Genomic DNA, 27,687 nt, shown 5'->3' on the forward strand with positions numbered 1-27,687 from the left:
ATGCCAGTCAGAAGAGACTGAGACACAGGTTTCCACCCCAAGACAGGCAATGGTAGGGAGCTGGACCATTTAGGGAAGATACAGGTGCAGTTGCCCTAAACTGTTGCACACATCTATTCCTGAGACCACTTCCATAACCAAGCCCTTTTGTGTGAACCCATCCTCAGTCATCCATTTGCTGTATGTGTGCATAACCATCCCACAATGAAAACCCTGTTTGTGCCTATCTCATGCTTGACTCCAGAATTTGCGAGTTCAAGTGGCTTGATGCACATGGAAGCTGTTACCATTTTAAGCCTAAATATTCCATAGCAATGGAGAATCCCACCTAAAGTCAGAACCTCTTGGAACCTGGCCACCACTGCTGCAAGTGGCAGGTAGCTCAACCTTATGCAGACAGCTACTGACCCTGCCTAGGGACTGGTGTCCAACCTTCTGATCACCTCCCCTGTTGTGGGTGAGAGAGTCCATGTGCCAGCAAGAGTGAGGGAAGTTAGGCAGTTGCCACAGGTGTTCCAGTCCCCAGAGATGGCTGCCAGAGGCCTGTGGTCTTTACTTTACAACACTCAGTGATTAGCTTCTAAGACGGGTGCTCTGTTGGGAGCCCTTGTGTTTCCAAGGCCAGGTGCTCAAGGAGAAGGAGTAGAAACCCAATTGGGAAACCCAGGAAGCCCACATTGTGGCTGAGTTAGGGGAGCCTGGAGGTTTCGCAACCCCTCAAAGGCAAGTCCCCGTTAGATCTCCCCCGTGCCGGGTGCCCCTGCCTGCAGATACTCCCGCTCCCAACTTCTGCGAGCCCTGCCCCGGCGCACACGTTCAAGGCCTCACCGCAGCTTGTCCGGAGGCTGCTGCCCGGCCTCTCCCCTTTGCGTGGGGGCAGAGCGCAGCTGCCCCCTGCCCCCACGCCCAGGGCAGCTGCCCACCTGAGCGCGCGCCTCCCCTCCGGCCCAGCGGCGCCGGGACGCGGTTGCGCAGCAGCAGCAGCAGCCGGCGGGGCAGCAGCGCGCCTCGCCTCGCCGCGCCGCGCGGGGGGCTTTGCACTCGCCGCCGCAGCGCCGGCGACGGCAGCAGGGCGGGCTCTCGCCCGGGCCAGCGCCTGCCGGCTGGGGATGCTCGCCCCCTAGGCGGCGGCGGGGGATGCCGCGAAGCGTGTGACGCTGGGCGGAGGGTCTGGCTGTCGCAGCGCCGGGGCGGGCAGTGCACCGCGCGGGGCTCTCTCGGGGAGGATGCCCGGAGCGGCGGCGGGGGCGGCGGCAGCAGCCTCGGCAGCGGCGGGGATGCTGCCGGCTCAGGAGGCGGCCAAGCTCTACCACACCAACTACGTGCGGAACTCGCGGGCCATCGGGGTGCTCTGGGCCATCTTCACCATCTGCTTTGCCATCGTCAACGTGGTGTGCTTCATCCAGCCCTACTGGATCGGCGACGGCGTGGACACCCCGCAGGCGGGCTACTTCGGGCTCTTCCACTACTGCATCGGCAACGGCTTCTCCCGGGAGCTCACCTGCCGGGGCAGCTTCACGGACTTCTCCAGCCTGCCCGCGGGAGCCTTCAAAGCCGCCTCCTTCTTCATCGGGCTCTCCATGACGCTCATCATCGCCTGCATCGTCTGCTTCACCCTCTTCTTCTTCTGCAACACGGCCACCGTCTACAAGATCTGCGCCTGGATGCAGCTGACCTCGGGTGAGTCAGGGGTGCAGGCAGCACTGCGGGCGCGGGGAATAAACTTACGCCTGCTGCGGGCACCCGACTCTCACGGGTTAATAGGAGTGGGGCGGGGGGGCGGGGAGGTTGTCGTGCAACTCCCATTCACCAGCACCTGCCGCCAAGGGTTAATCAACAGTCTCCTTGCAGGGAGCGGGGGGCTGGAGAAACTTGCATGCACTGGTAATCGTTTAGACCGGGTTAATATCTCGCATGCAGTGAAGGGGCTAGGGGTCTCATAGAGAAACGCAGATTAACACTGACTGTCAAGGGGTAATATCCTCCCGCAGAGATGGGGCTGGGGTGTTTGTATGTGTTTGTGTAGGGGTGCCAAGTCAAAACTTCCACGCAGTAACTGTGCCTGGAGTTAAAGTCACCCCGTGGAAGGAGAGAAGTTGGGAGATCATGCTAATATATGAAAAAGCTTAACTGCATTAACAACTTAGATTACCTGTCTATATCAGACCTTGTCTACGCTGTGACTGCCTGTAATGTACTGAAGCATATGCTAGAGTACCATATGACTGCTGTCTCTTCCCCTTGCATCCTCATAAAGACAGATGTGTGTCTTAAAAAGCAGCCCCAGTGAGCAGAAATTGTTAAATAAAACAGAGAGGAATCTAGAAACTAAACTATGTACATTCAACCTAGAACATCCATTTGGACAGGGCTGGCATATTAAGAAATATAGTGAAACCACCAGCAAAAATCTGCCCTCTAGTAGATCAAAGGTCATAACAAAATGGTAGGGGAAACCTGGGGATGCTTTAAAGTGGTCACATAGAACATGAAAGATTGACCGCTGGAGGTTATTTGCAGTAGTATTGTAACCTGTTGAAGGTTAGTTCTTAGTGCGAATTTCCATGTAGTTACCTGGAAACCTTCCTCCTTTCAGTAACATCACAGGATGAAGTCTTGTTGTTCTTGCCAGGCTGGAGGGCAGCTGAGGTCGTTGGATTCTTTGTGTGTGTTTTTAACAAGATTTATTTCCCACCCCCCCATGGCAGAAAGATAGAAATCCCATTGTAGTTATTATTTTCAATTTAGAGGTATGCAGACTTCATCTGAAATTTCCCATCACAGGCATATAGTGCCTTCCTCAGGAAAGTGCCTGGGGGAAGAAAGAGGTACACAGAGAGAGAAATCCTGGGCTCTCCTAGTGTTCCCTCCCTAGGTTTCCAAACAAGCTATAGTTTGGGTTAGGAGAGAGGAGTAGGATGGGGAAGGGTATAACTAAGCTTTGAAGAGCCTGTGGAAAATGTTAGGTTTTTGGCAGCAGGAAGTAGAGGAGAGAGGAATGAGATTCAGAGTTAAGATGGTAATAAAAGCAATTTTAACAAGAAAAAAAAATTCTGTAACAATCTGGGGAGAACCTGAGTATGACATCTAAGCACAAATCTCACCTGCCCTCCTGCGGAAACCATTGAAGTGGAGGTTTTTGCTTTGCATAAATAAGCTGTTTGGAAGCACAAGGAAATGTCTCCAAAATGGGTATTAAAGTTACTTATCCAGTCTCCTTAATACAGCTAAATTCATTTAATTTTCACAGCTCTGATTCTTCCAAGTTGTTTGTTCACTATTATTTAATTTGCCGTTTACAGTTACTGGGTTGTTGTAGGAATTTCTTGTCTGTTCAGAATGGGTTTTCAAGTTCTTCACATTTCTTATGTATTGTTTGTTTATGTATTCTAGGTATACTTGCTGGTTGTTTTGTTTAGAGTGTTTAAGTTTCTGCACAGAACAATGGCTTCCTTTATCACTTTGGGCCTGATCCTGAAGTCAGTTGAAGTCAATGATAGCTTTGCCACTGACTTCAGGGGGAATAGGAATTGGCCCATTATATTTGCACTGGGAATCCTGTGTGATATTAGCCACTTCTTTTTCTCTTCTATAAAATATCTTCAAATATGCTGTTAATTTTATGGATCCTCATTGATGAAGGGAGGTGCAAGCTGCATCTCTTTGCATCAGTAAGGTCCTGGGGCTCTACTGGGGATTTGCTGTCTACCAAAGACAGGTGGAGCTTTGACCTGTGGCCAGGCCTCCACAGAAACCTAGCTGGTAGATAGTGCTGTGACTATGCGCTAAACCGGTGCATCCTCAACCTGCTTTGGTCATGAACTTTACACGGTCAGTGCAGTTAACTTTCTAGATCACTGGTATACTCTCCAAGACCAGAGATTCGGGGGCCCCGCTTTACACAAACAGAAGCCAGTGTAAGCCAGGAATGAATTTTGGCTTTGTGACTTTATTCCTGTGCAGTTGAGAAAAAAATGTTTAGAAATCACAGCACGAATTTGGCAGTTTGAAAAAAGAGTTGGTTGGATTCGTACCAAGCTGCACACACACAAGGGTGGCACTGATGACTCATGTTCCCATTTTTCAAGCAAATCTGAAGTGTGAGATTTTCAAAAGCTCCAAAGTTGGTCTAACCACTCCCATTGAAATCAACAATGGGAGTTTAACCATCATCTTCAATGGGAACATAATTTAGCCAGTACTGAGTTCTATTGAAAATCATATCTGATTTTTTTTCATTCCAAAATGAAAATCCCATGGAAATGAACTTAACCAACCAGTGTTATAATTATGTCTTTCAATGTCAGCTGGTTGTGAAAGCCTTGGGAGAACAAGGACTAGAAAGATACAGGATACTGAGAGGGTCGGACACTGCTGCTTGCTTAAATATTGTATCTTAATTTAGCTATTATCTGATCATTCAATTTAAAATCAGGTTTCAAAAATCTTCCTCAAAGATAAAGAAATCTGACTGAAAAGCCGCAATTGTAGATCCTTGCAGGTTGCATGCTTTTAAGATTTTATAACAGAAGAAGGCATATAATTGCTGTGGAGTAGAGGTATAACTAGAAAAGAAAATCAGCACTACTTGGTTTTGACGAGCACTGGCAATTTTCCTACAAGTTCTATCACTTTGTTTTTGTTGTCATTTCATTGTTTTAAGAGTGTAGGTCATTCAGCATAATAAGCATGCAATGTTCTCATAAATAGATGTTATAATAATAAATAATGTTAGCTAAATATACATATAGTCTATTTAGTGCAAGAACCAACCATCTTTGAAGTAGTAAAATATGCATATTTCTACTAAAGTGTGGGTGCATATTTTAATTTGGGCTTTATTTTGATCCATCCTATAATAGAAGAATGCAATGTAGTGCTTTTATTAAATCTGGCACTAGTAGAGGGGCTGCGTTTACATGTGAAGGATCAAACACAGAGGTTGACATCTTTTGATAATACCACATTCAGTTCTCATTCAGCCTGGGGGATTTCACTTGAGGTAGGGCGGCAGGAATGGGTTAGGATTTTGGTTTTAAAAAACCTTCAGGACATAGTTTATAATAACTCATGTAGGAGAGACTGACAGGATGATATGGCCCTTATTTGGAAAAAGAATTTTTATTCAAATAAAAATTAAGTGATATCTGAAACACATATACTTTAATCTCTCTTTCAGGGTATGTAATGCTTGATTAGCCAGAAGAATATGAGAAAAATTACACTTCAGTCTCTCAATTGTGTAGCTATAGAAAGCATATATTAAATTCCGTAATGATTTTTTTTCAGTGTTCATACTTTTTTTGTTGTCATATGTGTAATGATATAAATAAACAATTTCATATACTGAGAGCCAACTATAATGGCCCAATTTTCAGTCAATGACCTCCACTCTTGCACCTGCAAAACTGTACATTCAAATATTTATACATGCACTTCAAAAAATTTTAACACCTGCATGCACACAAATGTTGGACTCTACACCAATGTTCGGTGTTAAAATCTGTATAGACCAAGACCAGGAGCAGGCATGGGTATGTGCATGTGCAACTTTTCCCATCACATGTAAAAACTGGGTATTTTGCTCTTTATTATTTATCAAGCATCCAAAGTGTTCTAGGTACCTCACATATGAAGTCATGTCTCAATCTTCTTTTTCATAAACTAAAGAAACTGAGCTCATTAAGTCTCTCACTGTAAGGCATTTTTCCACTGTAAGGCATTTGTGGTTGCTTTTGGTGTTTGTTTTGGTTTTCTTGGGTCACTGTAAGATTGTAAGTTCCAGATAAGGAAAAAGTAGACGAAACGCAAGGAAAGTGCAGAAACATCTATTAAACCATGCTGGTGTGGAATGCATTGCAATATACAAGCTTTTAAATAGAATCTTAGTTTTGTGCAGTGATTAAGATGGCAAGTGGGGTTGCATCAAAATTAAAGGGCCTGATTATCCACTATCTTGCATTTCTTGTTGTCATTTACACTTGGGTTAAGTCTGCAGGACCAGATAAAATTCTTGCATGAAAACTAAAAGAGCTGGCTATGGAAGTCTCTAAGTTATTGACAGGGATATTTAACAAATCTTATAATACTAGGTAAATACCAGAAGACTGGAAAGAAGCCAAAGTTCTGCCAATATTTTAAAAGGATAGACTGGATGATCCAGGTAATTATAGGCGAGTTATCTTGACATTGATTCTTGGCAAGATTACAGAACGGTTGATCTAGGATGCAATCAGTAAAGATTTAATGATGAAAATATAACTAATGCCAATCAACATGGTTTTATGGAAAACAAGTCTTGTGAAACAAAGGTGATATAGTTGATGAGATCACAGATTTGGTTAATAAATATGGCTGCATTGACATACTGTATAATGCATGGACTTCTTTAAGGCATTTGACCAAGTCTCCCATGATATTCAGATTTAAAAAAATAGCACTATACAAAATAAATACAACCCATATTAAATGGATTAAAAACTGCCTTGCTGATAGATCTCAAAAAATAATTGTAAATGGGGAATAATCATTCAGTGGAGATGTTTCTAGTGGTGTCCCACAGGGATCTGTTCTCATCCCACTGCTACTCAATATCTTTATCAGTGATCTGGGAAAAATATAAAATCATTGCTGGTAACGTTTGCAGATAACACAAAAAAATGGTGAATGGTAAATATAGTAAGGAAAGGTCAGTTTTACAGAGTGATCTAAATCATATGGTAAGCTGAACATACTTGAACAACATGTGTTTTAATACAGTCAAATGCAAGTTCTTACCTCTAGGAACCAAGAATGAAGGATGGGATTTATAGATGGGAGATTGTACTATGGAAAGCAGTAATTCAGAAGGGGAATCAGAGTCATGGTGGATAACAAACTGAACATGCCCGCAGTGTGATGCTGTAGCTAAGAGAGTTGATGTGATTCTTTGGATGTATGAGCCAGCGAGTATCAAGTAAAAGTAAGGAGGTGGTATTACCACTCTGTATGGCATAAGTGAGACCATTGCTGACATAATGTGTCCAGTTCTAGTATCTATGCTTTGAAAAGGATATTGACAAATTAGAAATGGTTCATAAAAGGGCTACAAGAATGATCTGAGGTCTGGAATAGACTTTCAATGAGAGCCTCAGAAACTGAATCTATTTAGTGCTTCCAAGAGAAGGTTAAGAGGTGACTTGATTGCAGTCTACAAGTATTGACATGGGGAAGAGATTTCTGGTAGTAGAGGGAGTTTTAATCTAGCGAAGACATAACAAGAACCTGTGGATAGAAGCTGAAGCTAGAAAAATGTGGACTAGAAATAGAGTGCACTTTTTTCACAATGCGGGTAATAAACCATTAGAGCACCTTACCTAGGGGGTTGGTGGATTCTCTGTGGTTTGGAGTCGTTTTAAAACAAGATTGGATGTCGCTTTCTAAAACATGCTGTAGCTTATCCAGAGGTTATGGGGTTGATGCAGGAAACACTTGGTGAAACTCTATGGCCTTTGCTATGCAGGAGGCCAGACTAAGTGATCATAATGATTCTTTTTGGTCTTAAAAATCTATAACTGAATGGTTGTATAATGGTACAAAGGAGAATTCTTCACTCAAACCTTTGGTAGCATTTTGCACTCACTTTGCACTCCTTCTGTATAAATGTAGTGAGACCTAAGACAGTAAAAAGTCAGGCCCAGAACAACCATAGGGATTTAACACGCAGCAACCCACCGCCTCTCAGCTCTTCTACCCAATTCCAGTTTGTTCTAAAACAAGGACTTTTATATAAGGACATTCTTTCTGGTGGACACCAGGAAGGCCAGCATCCTCAAAGACAGTTGGTAGTTCCAACTAAGTACTGGGACAAGCTCTTAAGCTTGGGCCCTAACATCCCAGTGGGCATTCTGGGGTCAACAAACCAAAGACAGGTTGGGGAAGTCCTTCCACTGGGAGGATGGGCAAGGACGTTGCCAAGTATGTCCGCTCAAATGCATACAAAGTGTTCTTCAGTGTCAAATATCTTGTTGTTTACATACTTAGTAGTATAGGTAATAGTGCATGTGTTTTGTTTATCTGTTTATTTTACAGTTCTAGGAGGAAATCACCACCAGTAGTTCCCACTGTTGGCGATTTGGGGGGCGTGTCATAAACAGATAGTTAAGGGTTAAAGTCTGTTTTACCTGTAGAGGGTTAACATGTAGTACCTGGTGACCACCTGACCAGAGGACCAATCAGAGATAAGATTTTTTCAAATCTCTGTGGAGGGAAGCCTTTGTCTGAGTGAGAACTGTTTTTGGATCTAACAGAGGACAGTCATGTCTCCAAGTTCTCCTGGAGTAGTTTCTACTAATTAATAGTGAGTATTAATTAGAAAGGCGAATTAGTGTTATGATTTGATTTCTATATTTGCAATTGTGTGTTTGCTAAAGGAAATGCTTTATTCCTGTTTGCTGATATTGCTTTTACTGAGAAAAGGGGGAGAGGGGATTCTCTCCAGAGATTGATAAGGTTATACCCTATGAGTGTCCAGCTTGGGCTCATAGAGATTCTGTAGTTTCTTTTTATTCTTTAATAAATTCTTTTCTATTAAGGACTTGTTGGTCTTTCCTTGGGTGGATTCTCAGGGAAAGGGGAGGGGGAGGTATCCCTCTGTAGTTGGATCCCGGTATCTCTCCTAGGAAAAGGGAGGGGGGAGGAAGCAGGGGGAATGGTTTGTTTCTCCTGGGTGTGAGAACTCCATGGATTTGGGGCTCTTGGAATCCCCTAGGATTTTGGGGAAGGACTGTGTCTCAATTCACATTTCCTAATTGAGTGGTGGCAGCGAGAAGGAACCCCACCCTAAGGGTTAGGGTGGTGGCAGAATACATGCGGGTCCCCATCTTTGAACCCACAAGCTCAAAGTGGGGGTGAGATCCCATGACACCTTTGCTATGCAGGAGGCCAGACTAAGTGATCATAATGATTCTTTTTGGTCTTAAAAATCTATAACTGAATGGTTGTATAATGGTACAAAGGAGAATTCTTCACTCAAACCTTTGGTAGCATTTTGCACTCACTTTGCACTCCTTCTGTATAAATGTAGTGAGACCTAAGACAGTAAAAAGTCAGGCCCAGAACAACCATAGGGATTTACATAGTTTCAACAGTGACACCAACTCTAGTTAAATTAAATATTTCCTCACCAGATTGAGCTGACTGAGCTTTTTAGTTCCTGAGCAAAGGCAAATGAATGCTGCTGTGTAGCAGTGCAGTACCGTGTCTGTCAGCAGCATCCAGTACACATACGGTGCCAGTGACAAAAGGCAAAACGGGCTCCATGATTGCCATGCTATGGCGTCTGCCAGGGCAATCCAGGGAAAAAGGGCGTGAAATGATTGTCTGTCGTTGCTTTCCCGGAGGAAAAGTGACGACATTTACCCAGAATCACCCGCGACACTGTTTTTGCATTGGGATCTCAACCCAGAATTCCAATGGGCAGGGGAGACTGCAGGAACTATGGGATAGCTACCCACAGTGCAATGCTCTGGAAATCAACGCTAGCCTCGGTACATGGACGCGCACCGCCGAATTAATGTGCTTAGTGTGGCCGCGTGCACTCGACTTTATACAGTCTGTTTTACAAAACCGGTTTATGTAAAATCGGAATAATCCCTTAGTGTAGACATACCCTCAGTGTATTGTGGGGGCAGGATACCAAATCCCTGCACAAAGAAGAGTAAGCTGTGCATTGTGTGGGCTCCCTGCATAGAGGGAAAATTAGGAGCTGGCCCATAAGAGAAGTGAGGGTGGGGCTGCTACACCACCGATTATCTTCAGTGGGGGGACAGTGCAAGAACTGAAGGGGCTACTGGAAACTTGAGGCTGCTTTAATGGCCGTCATATGTCCTCACTATTACTTTGTTGTCATCAGTACACAGTCCATGTCTACTGGTTGTGGACTGGGGTAAGGCTCCAACACACTTAGTGTCATTTTATTGACATTGCATTAATTCAGATGGTTATTGGTGTATTTGTTTGTAAATTATTAATAGTACATGACCTAGAGGGATGTGATAGATGCAACATATAGATTAAAAAGATACATCACTATAGGTTATTATTGAGGAAGGTCAGGGTGAAGTTAGTGTTGAGAGCATGTGGTGTTTCTTGTCTTTACAAGTTGGCAACCCCTTATTTGAAATCAACCCCTATAATTTACTATCAAAGTAAGACTAAAAGTATTGCATCAATGCTAACAGTGATAAACCTGTATAATTTATTTGTGTGTGTTTCAAGAGGTTGACAGAGGATACTTGACCCTGAAGGGTAAGAGTATACAGGGAGTGGTGGAGCAAGATTTTCTTTGCTTTAGATTGTAATAAAATTTTCCATATCCTGGAACCCCCTCCTCCGCCGTGCCCCTGATTGCCTTTCGTGAACCCAGTGGGGGTTGTGACCCGTCAGTTGGGAATCATTGAGATAGTGGATCAGTGGGGAAAAATATGCATGAAGTGTCCAAGCAATGTGAGGAAGAATTCCATTTACCTGAAAAAAAAATGATTATATGAGAGGCAAAAAGAAACCCGAGAGAGGGCATGAAAAAGGAGAGTATCAAGCATGGAACATTGGCCGACCAGGTACTTGTTCACGAGTGGTAGGGTTTCAAAAGCACTCAGCATTGGCCTATCTCCCAGATCTGGGGGAGGTGTACTATTGACTTCATTGGGAGCAGAGTTAGGCCATTGCTGAGTATTTTTGAAAATCCCCCACAGAAGATTTAATGAAGAAAGTTTCTGTATAAGAAAATGAAACAAGGATGTGGAGCAGCATGGCACAACTAGATATAGTAGAATATATTTTATGAAACAAGGTCAGGTGAGTTTCAAACATGGAGATATCTATACCTTTTTAGAAGTGTAATGTACTGTGGTATAGACCTCCTAACTTTGATCCTACAAAGATAAAAACACCAGACATATCAGGACCAAAAATCTGTAGCATGATCAGACAGACAGTCTGGACTCAGTATTTGAAAACCAACAAGATCTGGCTTTGAAGAATGACAAGGTCACAGTAGTGAAACGTCACAAAGAAATAAAATTAAAAACATGTGTTCGCTCAGAAATGGTGAAATGGAAAAAGAAAGACATGAAGAAATGTCTAAAGATGAAAAAGTCTACAGAATTCGATAACATCAGTTACAAGCGGCATTGTTTAAAAAAATGGAGTGGCAGCATGACAGAGTGGATAGCTAGAATATGCATCATTGTGTGGAACAGTGTGCAAATCCCAATTACTAGGAAGGAGAAAATTACAGCCAGAATCCTTAAGAAGGAGAATATAATATACTCTAAGATCTATCTATTCTAAGAAAGATATTATCCATCTTCATTGCTGGCAGATTGAGAGATGCGGAAGACTTTAAGCAAGTTTCCCTTAGAATGAGAAGGTCATATATAACATGGGAAAGGGCTGCTTTATTTTCAATCTGAGAAGCCAGATGCAAATTTCTGAATTTCATTTATTATAAAAAGTAGCCGATAGCCTCCATCGAGAGTCTCTTTGACACAAGCATATCATGTGCTATTTCAGAAAAGATAATTCAGTCCAATAACAGACTATATCAGAAAGAAAGGGCTGAAGAATATATGGTTTATGATAAATAGTTGATGAGATGTCATATTTCATCCTCCTCCTTTTTCTGGTTATAGTTTAGATGCTATAAATACGTGGGAGAGTAAGATAGACACAGACCTTACAAGGTCAAATTAAAATTAACGGAGTTATGATGTTTAGAAAATACCACTTGTGAAACCTTGTTTTTTGTTGGCATAGGGCCAAAATCTGTTTGCCTTATTTGCAGGAATAACCTATTGAATGAGACAAGTAGCCTCATGTAAGTAACGTGAGCAGAATTTGGCTCATAAGAGTGTGCCCTCAATCTGCATGGGGAAGTGATCTTAATTTCAGTTCAATAATATTTTCTTGACATGAGGAGATATTAATGTTTCAAACAATATAACCAAAATAGGAACAGATCCCTCAGGGTTAGGGATATGAGGTGGGGAGGGATGCATATTATTATTATTCCTCCCAACAACAACATCCCTGTGGGGAATATGCAAAAAGTTATTGCATCCTACTATCCCTCTGCATCATGGAACATCTCCTGATTCTCTACCTCCTGAGAGTGAGTGGGCAAGAGAAGCCCTGGCAGCAGTTACATTGGAAGGGCTCGGATAACAATGTGATGGCACAAGGTCTCTGCATGCGTGACCATGATTCCTGGAGATCAGTAAGTTCCAGGGCAGTATTCCCTGCCCATTCTGTGGCTGTGCACATATTGAGAAAGAGGAATATTTCTCAGCCTGCCAAGGACCAGAGCTGGGACACAGTGTGTGGCAAAGACCCAAAATGAGAGGCACAAAAAAAGTAACTGTACAGGAAACTTAAAATGACATGGTATTCATTGCTTTAGTCTAAATGACTATAATCTCAATTTAATGAGTCACTTTGTGATGTGATTTTCAGTTATATATGTAAGGGGAGGCCAAATGTGTTTGGAATGTGGGTAGTTTTGGGACTACAATGAGCAATGTCCCTAAAAATGAGGCACACTTGAGACCTGTGCTAGGAGGTTTGGGTCTGTGTGCAAAATGTATCCACCAATTTTGTAGAAAGTTGTTACCCTTTTTGGCATACAGAGATAAGAAAATATGGCCCATGGTTGTCAAAAACAGAGATGAATCTACTAACTGATTAGGACAGTGTGTTTCAGGATAAGATTTCCCCCAGGAATTCATCTACTTAAACTCAGCTACTAAATCTTAGAGTATTATGTCCCCAAACATGGCAATGGATCTTCACTAGGCAGGCTTAAAGTGTAGCGTCCCAAAGAGTTAATTCAAGGTTCTTAGATTAATTCCCTGAGAGAGAAATTATGGTCTCTGTCTTTCAGCAAAATAAGAATTTCTCATTCTTATTGCTTTTTCTCCTCTAAAGAAAGTTAATTACTACTTGGCTGCTGCTGCGTAATATTTCTCTTTCAGATTACTCTGTAAAATTATATCGCCAAATTAGTAAAAGAATGACACTTAACTGCAAGTATAAGCATTATACCACAATAATATCATTTCTCAAATTAGATATCTAAGGTTTGCTGCAGGTATTTCTTTCCCTGTACAGGGGTGGAGGGTTCAAATTGGAAGAGATACCTAAACAAGTCTCTTCATTGATAATCTGTTGATTAATGTTGGATGGGCTTGCTTGGCAATTCCTTGCTCGTTTTGAGTAAACTGTGTAACTTGGGCAACTTTAAAGAAGGATTGGATGCCTGTAGTCTTGTGAACAACCTGATTTATCAGCAGATTGCATCTTTGGCAAACAGACTTCTTTCTGGCTAAAGCTATCTTTTATTACTTTTCTAGGAAGTGGCATCCATCTGCACAGCAGTGCTATGGTAGAGAGCATCCTTCACATAGGACCAGATTTTCATAAGTGCTCAGCTCCCAATTTAGGTGTCTAAATGGGAACTGAACTCTTTACAAAATAGCCATTAGTGACTATCTTTGCTTCAAAATGTCATGTTTTGCCTTCTTGAATTCTTCTTCCTCTTATCAAATTCAAAGCACTATTGGCTTGCCAGCCATGCACATTTGAATTTAAGATGAGTGAGATGGTTTGAATCTTTTTGAAGAAAATGGCGCTCCTTTTTTACCTGAGCAGCTAGTCAGAATTTGGGACTCTGGGGATGTTCCAGTTGGAAGTAGAAATTGATGGAGTCTGGCATTTTCTTTGATGCAGTTTTGTTTATTTACAAGGAACACGGGAGGAACCAGGAACAAAAGGAGCATTTTTTAGCTTACACCCCCAAGCCTCTTTAGCCAACACACCCAAAAGCTCTTTCTCCATAGCTTTCTCCAGGATCACACTGTGCTTACAGGTTGCTGCTTGGTGCATACACATGTGCTTCCCACTTGTCCCCCATCCACTACTGAAACCCTCTTAGGGCTGGTCTACACTGAGGGGGGGGTCGATGTAAGATACGCAACTTCAGCTATGAGAATAGCGTAGCTGAAGTCAACGTATCTTATTTCGACTTACCTCCCATCCTCATGGTGTGGGATCGACGGCTGCGGCTCCCCTGTTGACTCCGCTTCCGCCTCTCACTCTGGTGGAGTTTTGGAGTCGACAGGGAGCGCGGTGTGGATCTATTTATCGTGTCTAGATGAGACACGATAAATCGATCCCTGATAGATCGATCACTACCCGCCGATCTGGTGGGTAGTGTGGATGTACCCATAGTGCAATCTCTTGGGCAGGTTCACAACCGTCGTTTGTCTTGGTGGGTGGGAGGGCTTTTTGTTAACTGAACCTGACAGCTATGCTAATTGAAGGGTGCAATCACATCCAATCTCAAAGAAGTTTGTGGTCCAAATAGTCGCCTTGCAGCAGAACACAAATATACAGCAGCTGGCACATCACCTGTTGTCAGGCAGATGGCCTGCTGGTTGCATCAGCTTTAATTTCAGAATCCATTTATGAGGAATTGCACGTCTAGATGAATGCTCTTCTCTATTCTATTTCATTTACGTGCTCATCGCCACACTATGCTTACTTTCTGCAGTTAAAAATAAACAAAGTGACCAACATCTGTCAGTCAGGCAAGTGAGCTTTCTTTCTGTCCCCCTCCCCACCCTTAGTTTCCATTTCTGTCTTGCATTCTGACCAAAAAACAGCCATTATTCTTCTTCCCCAGAGAGACAATCTAATGGGATCACAGGAGACAACTGCTGAATTAAGATCCATCATAGCAGCTTTTTGCACTCACAATATGCATGTAAACTGGGATGTTTATAAGAGAGATTAGTCTTTATAAGAGAGAAATCTACTGTTTGATTGTATAGGACTAAAGGGAATTATAACATTAATCTCAAAATCTGTTTTAAAAAAATCAGAGCTTCAAAAAAGATACTGTTTACAAACTGCAAATTCTACAAAATATTTGGTATAGTATTGCTAAGCATGTTACTTTGGGAAGGTGCTCCTTGTCATTGACTTAGCGTAATTATTTTGTGATGTCAGGCTGCTATGGAAACTATTTTACGAAAGATCAGAGTAAAGATGCAACTAAAATCCTTCTAGCTTGTTGACATTCAATTTACCACTGGGCTCTATTTTGTGTGTAAGTAGGTTTGTATTGCACATATCTAATGCAGAAGGCGTGCACTTGATCCTGCACTCCTCACTCAGGCAAAATAGAAGGCTTGCATGAGGAAGGACTGCAGCATCAAGTTCTATGTCTATATTTTTTTATTGTTTCTTTCCCCCCTCCTTATCTCTGAGATATCTTATTCCCTGGGTGTTTATGAGAGAGAAGAGGGATGTTTTGTCAGCAAGGGCAGAAAGGAAATTTAATGGATCAAAGAACCATGTATAATATGTGTTAGCATGAAAAAAGCACTTACTGAATCACAAAATTAAGTACATTCTAGACTCCTAAAAAGTCTTTACAATCTAGTGCATACGATGAACATATGTGAACCTGGACAATGAATATTTAAAACCCTGAGAGGTAGCTCTGGTGATCTAGGTATCTGGGGTATTCCTGGCCCCATTGAAGTAAATACCAATACTCCCATTGATTTCTTTGGGTCTAGGATGTCACCCCTGGTATATAAAATAGTCAGATTCAACCATATAACAAGGAATTGGCTGAAGTTATTGCAGAGTCGTTGGCCGTTATCTCTGAAAACTCATGGCGATCAGGGGAGGTCCCGGATGACTGGAAAAAGGCAAATATAGTGCCCATCTTTAAAAAAGGGAAGAAGGAGAACCCGGGAAACTACATACAGGTCAGCCTCACCTCAGTCCCTGGAAAAATCATGGAGCAGGTCCTCAGGTAAAGCATTTTGAAGCACTTGGAGGAGAGGAAGGTGATCAGGAACAATCATCATGGATTCCACCAAGGGCAAGTCATGCCTGACCAACCTGATTGCCTTCTATGATGAGATAATTGGCTCTGTGGATATGGAGAAAGCAGTGGACCTGATATAGCTTGACGTTAGCAAAGCTTTTGATACGGTCTCCCACAGTATTCTTGCCAGCAAGTTTAAAAAAAAGTATGGATTGGATGAATGGACTATAAAGTGGATAGAAAGCTGGCTAGATTGTTGGGCTCAATGGGTAGTGATCAATAGCTCGATGTCTAGTTGACAGCTGGTATCAAGTGGAGTGCCCCAGGGGTCGGTCCTGGAGCCAGTTTTGTTCAACATCTTTATTAATGATCCGGATGATGGGATGGATTGCACCCTCAGCAGGTTTGCAGATTACACTAAAATGGGGGAGAGGTAGATACGCTGGAGGGTAGGGATAGAGTCCGGAATAACCTAGACAAATTGGAGGATTGGACCAAAAGAAATCTGATGAGGTTCAACAAGGACAAGTGCAGAGTCCTGCATTTAGGATGGAGGAATCTCATGCACCGCTACAGGCTGGGGACTGACTGGCTAAGCAGCAGTTCTACAGAAAAGGACCTGGGGATTACAGTGGATGAGAATCTGGATATGAGTCAGCAATGTGCCCTAGTTGCCAAGAAGGCTAACCGCATATTGGGCTGCATTAGTAGTAGAAGTGCCAGCAGATCAAGGGAAGTGATTATTCCCCTCTATTCAGCACTGGTGAGGCCACAGTGGGAGTATTGCATCCAGTTTTGGGCCCCCCACTACAGAAAGGATGTGGAGAAATTGGAGAGTCCAGCGGAGGGCAACGAAAATTATCAGGGGGCTGGGGCACATGATTTATGAGGAGAGGCTGAGAGGACTGGGCTTGTCTAGTCTGCAGAAGAGATAGCAGCCTTCAACTACCTGAACGGGGGGTTCCAAAGAGGATAGAGCTCGGCTGTTCCCAGTGGTGGCAGATGACAGAACAAGGAGCAATGGTCTCCAGTTGCAGTGGGGGAAGTCTAGGTTGGCTATTAGGAAACACTATTTCACTAGGAGGGTGGTGAGGCACGGGAATGGGTTACCTAGGGAGGTGGTGGAATCTCCATCCTTAGAGGTTTTTAAGGCCCAGCTTGACAAAGCCCTGGCTGGGATGACTTAGTTGGGGATTGGTCCTGCTTTGAGCAGGGGATTGGACTAGATGACCTCCTGAGGTCTCTTCCAACCCTAATCTTCTATGATTTCAGTGAGTTTTAACTATATGGGAAGTTTGAAGAGTCTATGACAGGGCAGAGTTAAGGATTGTGCCCTAATTTAAATTTAAACTTCTCAATTTCCTGGATTTATAATGCTTAAATTGGGGGTAATTACACCATCCCTGTAATGTATTTTATTCTTAATTACTAATATGTAGTTCCAAGTTTAACTCCCTCTTAACATAGTTTTTGTCTGGGATTAAAATAAAGAAACAGTCTTATAAATTTTCAGAGACATGACTTTATAAACAAGCATTGGTGTCTGTACCATACAACATTGTAGCCACTATTAATTCCCATATTGTATGTCATTCTATCCACATCTCACTACACAATTCAAGTGTACTAACCTACTGTATAACCAAAGGAATTAAAGCATCACTCTATGGTTAATACAGTATGATGAGAGAAAATTCATCTTTATGTTGCAAACGTAAAGCTATCATTGCACAGTCAATTTTATACACAGTGCACTCTCTTTAAAGAAGGATGTCAGTTAATTTGGTATATAAGACGTTGCCAGTGTGTAGCCAAATTAGGATATAATGACATACAATATGGTGGGAGTTAATAGATACTGTAGCACTGTAGATTACAATAAAAGTATAGTGTCAGTAAAATGATTTGATTAGTCTGTAGCCAGTACGCCAGATTGTTACATGCTGTAAAATGCATAGCCAGGTATTGTATAACAAGATCTATGGCAGGAACTGCACTCTGCAGCAAATTACAGAGGGAGCCCAGACTGTAAAATTGAGTACAATATCACTCTTTAGACAGTACAGTGTAATACAAGTCTGTAACTAGAATAGTACAGTGTGAGTCAGTTCCCAGAAAAATATATATCAGTGCCCAGTTGTCCCGTGTCTGTAGCCATAGGCGCCGACTCCGTGGGTGCTCTGGGACTGGAGCGCCCACGGGGAAAAATTGGTGGATGCTCAGCACCCACCGGCAGCTCCCTGCCCCCCTGCCCAGCTCACCTCTGCCTTCTCCCCTGAGCGCACTGCGTGTCCGCTTCCCCCCCCACCAGCTCTCAGTGCTTGCACCATGAAACAGCTGTTTTGTGCAGCTGGGAGGATATGGAGGAGGAGGAGGGAGAATGTGACGTGCTTGGGGAAGAGGCGGAACCGGGATGGGGATTTGGGGAAGGGGTCCAATAGGGGCAGGGAGGGGGCGGAGTTGGGGCAGGGACTTTGGGGAAGAGGTTGGAATGGGGGCAGGGCAGGAGTGGGGAAAGGGTGGAGTCAGGGCCAGGGGCGGGGGGGGGCGTGAGCACCCACCGCACTGGGGAAAGTTGGCGCCTATGTCTGTGACTCTGTCTACACTACAAAGTAGGGTGCGATTCCCCTACTTGTGTAGACGTACTCTCATTGAGCTAGTGTGAGTGTAAATAGCAATGTTGCTGTAGTAGCATGGATAGCAGCAGCAGAGGCAAGGCTGACCCGTGCCTTGTACAGTAACTCCTCACTTAACGTTGTAGTTATGTTCCTGAAAAATGCTACTTTAAGCGAAATGATGATAAGCGAATCCAATTTCCCCATAAGAATTAATGTAAATGGGGGGGTTAAGTTCCGGGGAAATTTTTTTCGCCAGACAAAAGACATTACAGACATACACAGAATAAGTTTTAAATAATTTTAAACAAACTATTTAATACTGTATTCACCAATGATGATTGTGAAGCTTGGTTGAGGTGGGGCATAGTGGGGTCGGGGCGTGGGGGCTTGCCCCACTCTGCCCATCCTGCGCTCCTGCTGGGGGGTGGGGTCGGGGGCTTGCATGGTCCCCAGCTGAAATGCCGGGCAGGCGGAGTTGGATAAGCCCCCGCGCCGTGACCCTGTTCCCCAGCTGGAATGCCAGGTGGGCGGAACAGGGCAAGCCCCTGCGCCCCAACCCCACTCCCTGGCAGGAGCACCGGGTGGGTGGAATGGGGCAAGCCCATGTACCCTGACCCCGCTCCCTGGCAGGAGCACCGGGTGGGTGGAATGGGGCAAGCCCATGCACCCTGACCCCGCTCCCCAGCAGGAGCGCCGAGCGGGTGAAATGGGGCAAGCCAAACAACTTTATAAGGAACATGGCGTGACTTTAAACCAGTATATTGTCTAATAGATCAGCAACTTAATATCTAAACAATGTTAACCGGGATGACTTTAAGTGAGGAGTTACTGTACACACCCACACTGTTTTCAGCCAGGTTTGTACTTGGTGTGGCTCAGCCAGGCCTCCGCTGCTGCTACAAATGCTACACTTCTAGTTTTACTTGCGGTAGCTCGATGAGAGGTAACGCAAGCCTGCGTATGTGAGCAGGAGACTCAGTAGCGTAGACAGTCTGAGTGATTGAAGTCCAGATAAAGGAAAGTGTGGTATGTGCAAATCTACTGTGAAGCCCTGATAAACTGCCTAATTATAGTGACTAAGCAAATGGCCTATTAGTGCTTTACTAATCCCTTGCCCACTTACCTTATTAAAAATCCCCAACCTGCTGAAGCCTCCAAACTGTGCACTTGTGTGAGACTACGTGAATCCTAGCATTCCCATTATTGTCACCCTCTTCTGCCTTTCCATCCCCTTCTCCCCCACCCCCTGGTTGAATGCTCTCTCTATCTAGACTCTAAGCTCTTTGGGGCAGGAACTATCATTTATTGTATGTTTGTACAGAGCCCAGCACAGTGGGTCCTTGATCCTGATTGTGACCTCCAGTCTCTATTGCAGTACAAATTATAGTAATAACAGTAAGCTATTTTTATGTTAGTGGTGTCTCAATGGGTCCTTTGCATACACAGTAACTGATGAACAATGGCAATAACTGTGTGTGCAATAGTAGGCCTACTGTATGACTTGTGGGCATGTGTGACTGGATGAATAAACCCCACACCAGTAATGAAAGGGTTAAAGAGCTGCCATGGGCAAAGTTGGTCCTGCCCCTCTGGTGCTGTCAGTCATGTCAGAGATGAAATAAAAGCTTAAAAGCAGGAAGTTCTGGACACTTGAGAAGTTCTGGGAGAGAGCAGACAGTGGCTTTGCAGCCCCCAGGAGAGACTCCTGGAAACATTCAGGGGAACTACGTTCAGGAAGGCCATTCACCAATCCCCCTGTGTCTACAAGGAGACAATTGATTCTGGTGTCCAGCCAGGTAGGATAGAGTCATAGACTTTAAGGTCAGATGGGACCATTATGATCATCTAGTCTGACCTGCTACACATTGCAGGCCACAGAATCTCACCCACCCACTCCTGTAATAAACCCCTAACCTATGTCTGAGCTATTGAAATCCTCAAATCATGGTTTAAAAACTACAAGGTGCAGAGAATCCTCCAGCAAGTGACCCGTGCCCCACACTGCAGGGGAAGGTGAAAACCCCCCAGGGCCTCTTCCAATCTGCCCTGGAGGAAAATTCCTTCCCAACTCCAAATATGGCAATTAGCTAAACCCTGAGCATGTGGGCAAGACTCACCAGCCAGCACCCAGGAAAGAATTCTCTGTAGTAACTCAGATCCCACCCCATCTAACATCCCATCACAGGCCATTGGGCATATTTACGGCTAATAGTCAAAGATCAATTAATTGCCAAAATTAGGCTATCCCATCATACCATCCCCTCCATGAATTTATCAAGCTTGGTCTTGAAGCCAGATATGTCTTTTGCCCCCACTACTCCCCTTGGAAGGCTGTTTCAGAACTTCGCTCCTCTGAAGGTTAGAAACCTTCATCTAATTTCAAGTCTGAACTTCCTGATGGCCAGTTTATATCCATTTGTTCTTGTGTCCACATTGGGATGCAGGCTTATGATAGTTTGTGCAACTTGGACTTGAAGTAATTCCAGGCCTCCTCTGCCTTTAGATCCACAAGTTCTTCAGTCCAATCCACTTCCCTAACTAATTTTCTTAATTTTTTTAAAGTTAGCCCTTTTGAAATTAAAAACCCTAGTCACAAATCTATTTTTGTTTATCCTTCCATTTAGTTTGAACTGAATAAGCTCATGGTCGCTCGAACCAAGGTTGTCCCCTACAACCATTTCTTCTATGAGGTCTTCACTACTCACCAAAACCAAATCTAAAATGGCATCCCCTCTTGTTGATTCAGCAACTTATTGGTGAAGGAATCCATCAGCTATCGCATCCAGGAAAATCTGAGCCCTATTATTATTATTAGCACTTGTCCTCCAGTCTGTATCTGGGAAGTTAGTCTCCCATGATCACACAATTCCCATTAGTATTTACTTCATTAAAAACATTAAATAGGTCTCTATCCATATCCAAATCAGATCCCGGAGGTCTGTAGCACACCCCAAGCACTCTCCCAGGGGAGGCTCTAGTAGCTTTCTTCCTCAATGTGATTTTTGCCCAGACAGACTCTGTCTTATCCATTCCATCCCTTCTTATTTCTTTACAGTCTACCTCATCATTGATATACAATGCTACTCCGCCACCTTTGCCTTTATTTCTCTCTTTCCTAAACAGCACATACCCTTCAATACCTGTACTCCGGTCATGACTACTATTCCACCATGTTTCTGTTATCTCTATAATATTGGGTTTCACTTCCTGCACCGGTAACTCTAGTTCCTCCATTTTGTTACCTAGGCTCCTCACATTGGTGTACAAACATCTTAATTTTTGCTGTTTAGCTTCACTGACATTTTTTACCTGATTAGGCCCAGACATTCTACCACCAGTATCACTTATTAGACTGGTATCTACGCTACCCTTCCTCCTTATGTCCATTCTCCTACCCACGGCTGTATCCTTTCTTACTTTGTTTTCTTCCCTCTCAATGTTAAAATCTGGCGTGGAGATTACCTGGACATCTCTCAACCATCTCTCTCAAATTCCTAGTTTAAAGCTCTTTTAATCAGTTGTGCCAGCCTCCAGCCTAGAAGTCTATTTCCCTCCCTACTCAGGTGAAGTCCATCCCGAGAGGACAGTCCTCTGTCCATGAATGCCTCCCAGTGGTCATATATCTCAAAGCCCTCCTTATAGCACCACTGCCTGAGCCATCTGTTGATCATCATAATCTTGTCACACCTTTGTTGCCCTTCTCTGGGAACAGGCAGAATCCCATTGAAGATCACCTGAGCCTCGATTTCCTTAAGCATCTTCCCCAGCCTGGCATAGTCTCCCTTGATATGTTCCAGTGAAAATCTAGCTGTCTCATTTGTTCCCACATGAAGTATACTCAGTGGATTCTTTCCCACTCCCATTAGGATCCTCTTCAGCCTCAGGTCCACATCCTGCACCCAGCAGACAGCACACTCTTCTGTTCTCCGGATCAACTCTGGCTACATGCCTGTCTATTCTTCTCAGTAAGGAGTCCCCAGTCATGTAGACCTGTCTTTTCCTGGTGATGGTGTGATTCTCCCATCTATCCCCTGTTCCCTCTGGCTGCAAGTCCTCTTGATTCTTATTCTCCCTTGCAATCCTCCGCAACCCATCCCGTATCCTCCTGGGGCTCATATTTGGTGGTGTTATCTCCATTGACTCTTCCCTTCTTCCTATAGAACTAGCTGCTCTTCTCTTCTTCCTTGCCCTCCCACCTTCAGTGACCACCTGCTGTGCCCCTTCTTCATTTTCCAACTCTGTAAACCTGTTCCTGAGCTCTGTTTCTCTTTCCCTAGCTTGTCTTTTCCTCTACCTGGTTCTCTTATTCACATGCTTCCACTGTCCACTTTCCTCACCCAGCAGTTTCCCTTCAGAGTTCTTTGGTCCTGATTCCATCTGCAAGTCTGAGATTTTCCCTTCAGCCTCCTCATGTCTTTGCTCCATTATCTGCTCAACCCCCCTTCTGAACTCAACCAGAGTTTCCACCTGCATCTCCAATCCTCGGATCTTTTCTTCCATCAGCTCCATCAGGCGACATCATGCAGATGAAAGTCTTTTCAGGTACCACCTCCAGGATCATGTACATACTGCAGCTTCCACATCCAGTCATCTTCATTGTGCCTTCCACTGCTTGAGTCACTACCTCTGTATCTGTCAAAGCCTTCCCACCTAAGTCCTGTTAGTCCGGGAAACAAAAACCAAACCAAAACACCCCCCCCAGAGCAAAACAAACCCCCAACGAGCACCACAAGACTGCCAGAACACCACACATTCCGTTCACTAGCCTCCCTAGGTTTGGCAAGTCCCAAGGCGAGCCATTAGGCTGTTGGTACCATTACGCTCTACCCTGTAATAGAGACCTTGGTGGGTCAGGTGGCCTACTGGTTAGCATCCTTAGCACCAGCTCCCTGGGTTTGCAGTCCAGTTTCTCTCTTAATTAGGGGTGCAATGAGGTGGGCAGGAGGCTTATGGCCCTCCTGTAGTAGGGGCACTTGGTAGGGGAGCCTGGCCTCCCCCACTCCACTAGGTTCTGACCTAGGGCCCCAGGAGGGTCAACAGTGTCTGGCTCCCAAAGGTGCCTTCCGAGTTCCCCTCCCTGGGTCACTTCCTACAATCTGCCTTTCTCCACCTGCCTCCAGTCCAATATAAGGCAAAAAGAAAAAGCAACCAAACTGTCCGCCCGGGCTCAACATGCAATCTTCCTCCCTTGGGCACACTTCTCCAGTACCCTTGTCTGGAGCCTTCAGGGAAGGTTTGTCCTGCTCCCCAGCCTTCCCTCTCCTGAGCTGGGTTGCTCCCTTTTCAACCCTTTCCCCAGTTGGCGCATGCTCTGAGGGTTGGGGCTGTCTGAGCCCAGTACTCTCCTTTAACCCCTTTAAGCCCAGCGTGGGGTCTGTACATCCCATTGCATACCCCTTTCGGGGTTACTAAATTAAAGGGACTATCCTAAAGGGACAAGGAGAGTGGGAGCCAGGCCCAGAAGCCCTATCCCTTCAAACACAGTCAGGCTATTTGACTCAATTTTGTGTTTTAGAGACTCCTGCTTAGTTAGACAGGGAAACTCTTAGGATTTTTAAGTGTCCAGAAAGTAGTAGGTGCCCGTCACCAGCCCAAGAACTGTGACAAGTCACGTTGCCTTTCTCTGCCTCAGTTTTCTTGTCTGTAAAATGAGAATAATGATATTACCTCTTATGAAAAGTGTCATAGAAGAGTCATGATATTATTTATTTATTTATTTATTTATTTTATTACTTGAATGCAAAGTTTTGCGTGCAAACTTCGGGCCTCCTTTGTAGAATGTGGTCTCTTAAGCTTATAAAAACTCAGAGATCCCTAGGCAACATTTGACAAGTTAACACAGCATGAGAATAGTAAATGCATGAAATATGTCAAATATCATTGTGTGGTATGTGTGGGAAAACACTGAATTTTCCATGGCAGGCAGTGTTGCTTAAAAATAAGGAGCCACTGAATGTTTTGTGCATTCTTCAAGAATATAGTTGATTGTTTATCAGACGTTATGTTGACTTCTAAATAGAAGAATGCAGAAACACTGATTCAATATTTTTGTTACACCTTAAATGCTCTAAAATTGTTTGCTATGCAGCAAGATACACGATGGTGTAGAAGTGTAGAGAAATTGGCCCATTCTGTAAAAAGGCTGTTCCTGTTGCTCTATCCATAGTAATCAATGTAACAAATGAAAAAAACTCTATAATTTCCATTAATGGAAAGTATAAGCGGGGTCTGAATGAGCTCTCCCCTGACATCCAGAGTTGAGCCAGGGGAACACACTTCAGGAGCAGACTGTGTTTGCATAGACACACCTACTCTGCCTAGGTGTGAAGCAGATGGAGCTGCTTTGCTCAAATGATCAATTTTGGCTGGTTTGGGGTTGCAAATTACCCTAGTATTTGAATGAAGGGAGTAATTGAACATTGTTACCCTTAGTATATGAGTAAAGGGCAGGAGAACTGTCCTTAGCATGCCCTGATTGAGAGTGGCACCCTAAACTGAACCTCACTTGCTAAGCAAGGGTAAGGATGCCAAATCCCAACAAAAATCAGTGGGTGGGAATAGGTGTTATTAATTGGTGTTGTGGACTGTGCTGAAAATAGTCCTGGACATCATGTACTCTGCTCCTCTGCAGTGTTTAATGATAGAGCTGATTAGACTCAATTGAGAGTCCTTGTGTGTAGTTTGGGTTGCTTAGAGAGCTGATATCACTGCTGAACAGGTCTAGGGGCTAAGCCTTAGACCTTGTGTGGGGATAGCTAAAGACAACTCAGAGACTTCACTGGCTGTGAGGTTCTGCACTAGCTGCTGAAATCAGCGAGAGCTGAAATCTGTAAGAGTTGGGTTAGGTAGCAGAATGTGATGACGCAGGAACAGCAAGCAGTGGTGGCCAGGGGTGGCAGAAAGTGGCAGCAGTCAGCAATGGCAGAGAGACATTGTCAGCTGTGAGCCAATTGCAGAGGCAGCAGCAACAGAAGCATTGCTCAGTGCCTGCTGGGTTCCCCCCTTGTTGGGGAGGTGAACCTCTGTGAATGTACCGCTGAACTCCAGGTCTTAGCTAACCAAGGACTGCCAGCTGTGAATGGAGTGCAGCAGAAGGAGAAGGGAGTGGTGTGTTAAGAGATGTTCGTTTGTCGGACTTTCATACTGCAAGGTGAGAAACTGAGGTGAAGCATGCTGGCTGTGGGTGGGTCTTTGCCTATGGTCACATGGTTTAGAATTGTGGTTGTGGTGTTTTTCCAAATTAATGTTGGGTCCCTTTTTTATCCTTTATTAAGTTTTATTTTGTTGTACACACAAAGAAGTATTGCCTCTTTGAGGTGCCAAAGGGTGGTGTTTAGTTTTTCCAGATTACTGAATGGAGACTCGAGTTGGTTCTATTTTGTGGTGTTAAGAGAAACCCCTAGACATTGAATCTTGCCTGTGTTGCTGCCAGCTCTATCTGGTAGAAGGGTTACAGAAGACAAACAAAATCAAACATATTTATGATGGTACAGCATTATGTGCAACCAGCTGTAGCATGACAAGCAATGGCATACGTATACCAACATACTGGATTGCTATTCAAGACAATATATTCTGTATGTTTATCTCTGCATTAATGAGGGACTCAGTTCTGTTTTGACATCATTCACATTGCAGTCATGCCATTGCAGTTACAAATTTGAGAACAAAATTCATGGGCATTATTTCAACCTCTTGCTCTGTACACAGAGTACGATGTGTGTGTGATACTACAAATTCAGTCCAGCCAGCCTTTTCCCACTGATGATAGGACTTGAATGACCTGGTAACATTTTAAGGTTTAATGATCACAAAACAGATCACATAACTTGAAACGCATCAGTTCAGAGGCCCTGGTTGTCAGTGGGGCTGGCTCCAGGGGAGAGCCTCGACACATTGAAGAGTGATTGACAGACACTTGAGGTTGGTCTCCCATTTTCTTGGTCACTAGGGCACTATGAGGAGTGTTGTACTTTCTTTTATGACTGTCTTTCTTACAAAAAAGTTACCACAATGGCAGCTTATTCAGGTATATAACACGTGCCTTATTTACTCACAGTAGCAGTGAACATCAGCACAGTAACCCTCCTCTGAGTCCACATGGTGAGGGATTATTCAAACATTGTTTTTCATCATCCCCTTCATATCATCGCATTGTAGATTTTCTGTCAGTGAAAATTGCTGCAGAAGGCAGAGGTTCAGTTGAGATCTGGGGAGAAGATGAGGCTATTCAAGCACATTTTGGGGCTGTTCAGTTGCAGACATCAGCTTGAAGGCCCAAGAAGATTCAGCTTGTGACTTTCTTCTACTTTCCCCTACTGCCAAAATGGCTCTGCCGTGCCAGCTGAGGGGGCGAGTGGTAACAGTGGGGACAGTGGTCGGCCTCCAGGGAAAGTGATGATGATAATGTCATAACTGGGCCAGGGCAGTAGGAGTGTTTACAGACCGAGTTAGAGGAATAGCAAAGGGTGGTTTCCTGCAAATAGATGGAGAGAGGGAACCTGCAGTGTGCCGTCTATGATCAGTTATGGAGCTTCCCCTTGGCTGGGCAGGCCAGATCTTTGAGATTTTCAGTACACTCCAGTATGCCTTGAACTAAGCCAGAGTGAAGAGCTTTTCGCTTTGTTCACTACTGGCCCTAGTTAATCAAATATCATCTTCACTTTTTGATGTGTATCTGCTCTTTCTGAGAACAATCTGGTACAGATGAGCTAATTCTCCACTTAAGGGAGAACACAGATGCCCATGAGGAAGTGCAGGTAGTTTAGCACTAAGGGAATTTGAAAGTAAACATCCTTTTAAAGTCTACTACCATTGTGGCTGTTGGCTGCCAGAGGGGACCTCAAGGGATTCCACCTTAAACCTTTGACAGCAACTGTGCACTCACTTGAGATGCAGTGCTATATATCAGGTCCTGGGTATTCTGGGATCAGAGGGCAGCCTGGAATGAGTTCCTGTGAATTCTCAAGGGCTTTATATTTACAGATAGCACCTTGTCCTAACCAGGGCTATGCTTAGGGTTTTGTTTTGTTTGTATTTTTGCTAGAAAGGTTGATATGAGACTGTGACTAAAGGGATCAGAAGGAGATTCCTGTGAAATAGCCCTCCTTTACAGTACTGAAAGTTCCCAAATATCTTGCTCTTACAGTGACACACATCTGATGGAAATTTCCTACCCTTCTCTCTGAGAAA

At 44.0% G+C, this 27,687-nt stretch overlaps 1 protein-coding gene across 6 annotated transcripts in view; it reads left to right on the forward strand.

The window, feature by feature from the left end:
* Window positions 1–1,171: 1,171 nt before the first annotated feature.
* Window positions 1,172–27,687, forward strand: part of LHFPL3 (LHFPL tetraspan subfamily member 3) — a 414,492-nt gene continuing 387,976 nt past the window's right edge. For all 6 annotated transcript variants that reach the window (XM_044979545.1, XM_044979554.1, XM_044979527.1 and 3 more), the window contains exon 1: window positions 1,172–1,680. In XM_044979545.1, the coding sequence (XP_044835480.1) occupies window positions 1,227–1,680 (454 nt within the window). In that variant the 5' untranslated portion in view covers window positions 1,172–1,226. The remainder of the gene's footprint in view (window positions 1,681–27,687) is intronic.

This window comes from Mauremys mutica, chromosome 1 (genome assembly GCF_020497125.1).
Source record: "Mauremys mutica isolate MM-2020 ecotype Southern chromosome 1, ASM2049712v1, whole genome shotgun sequence".
NCBI lineage: Eukaryota > Metazoa > Chordata > Testudines > Geoemydidae > Mauremys > Mauremys mutica.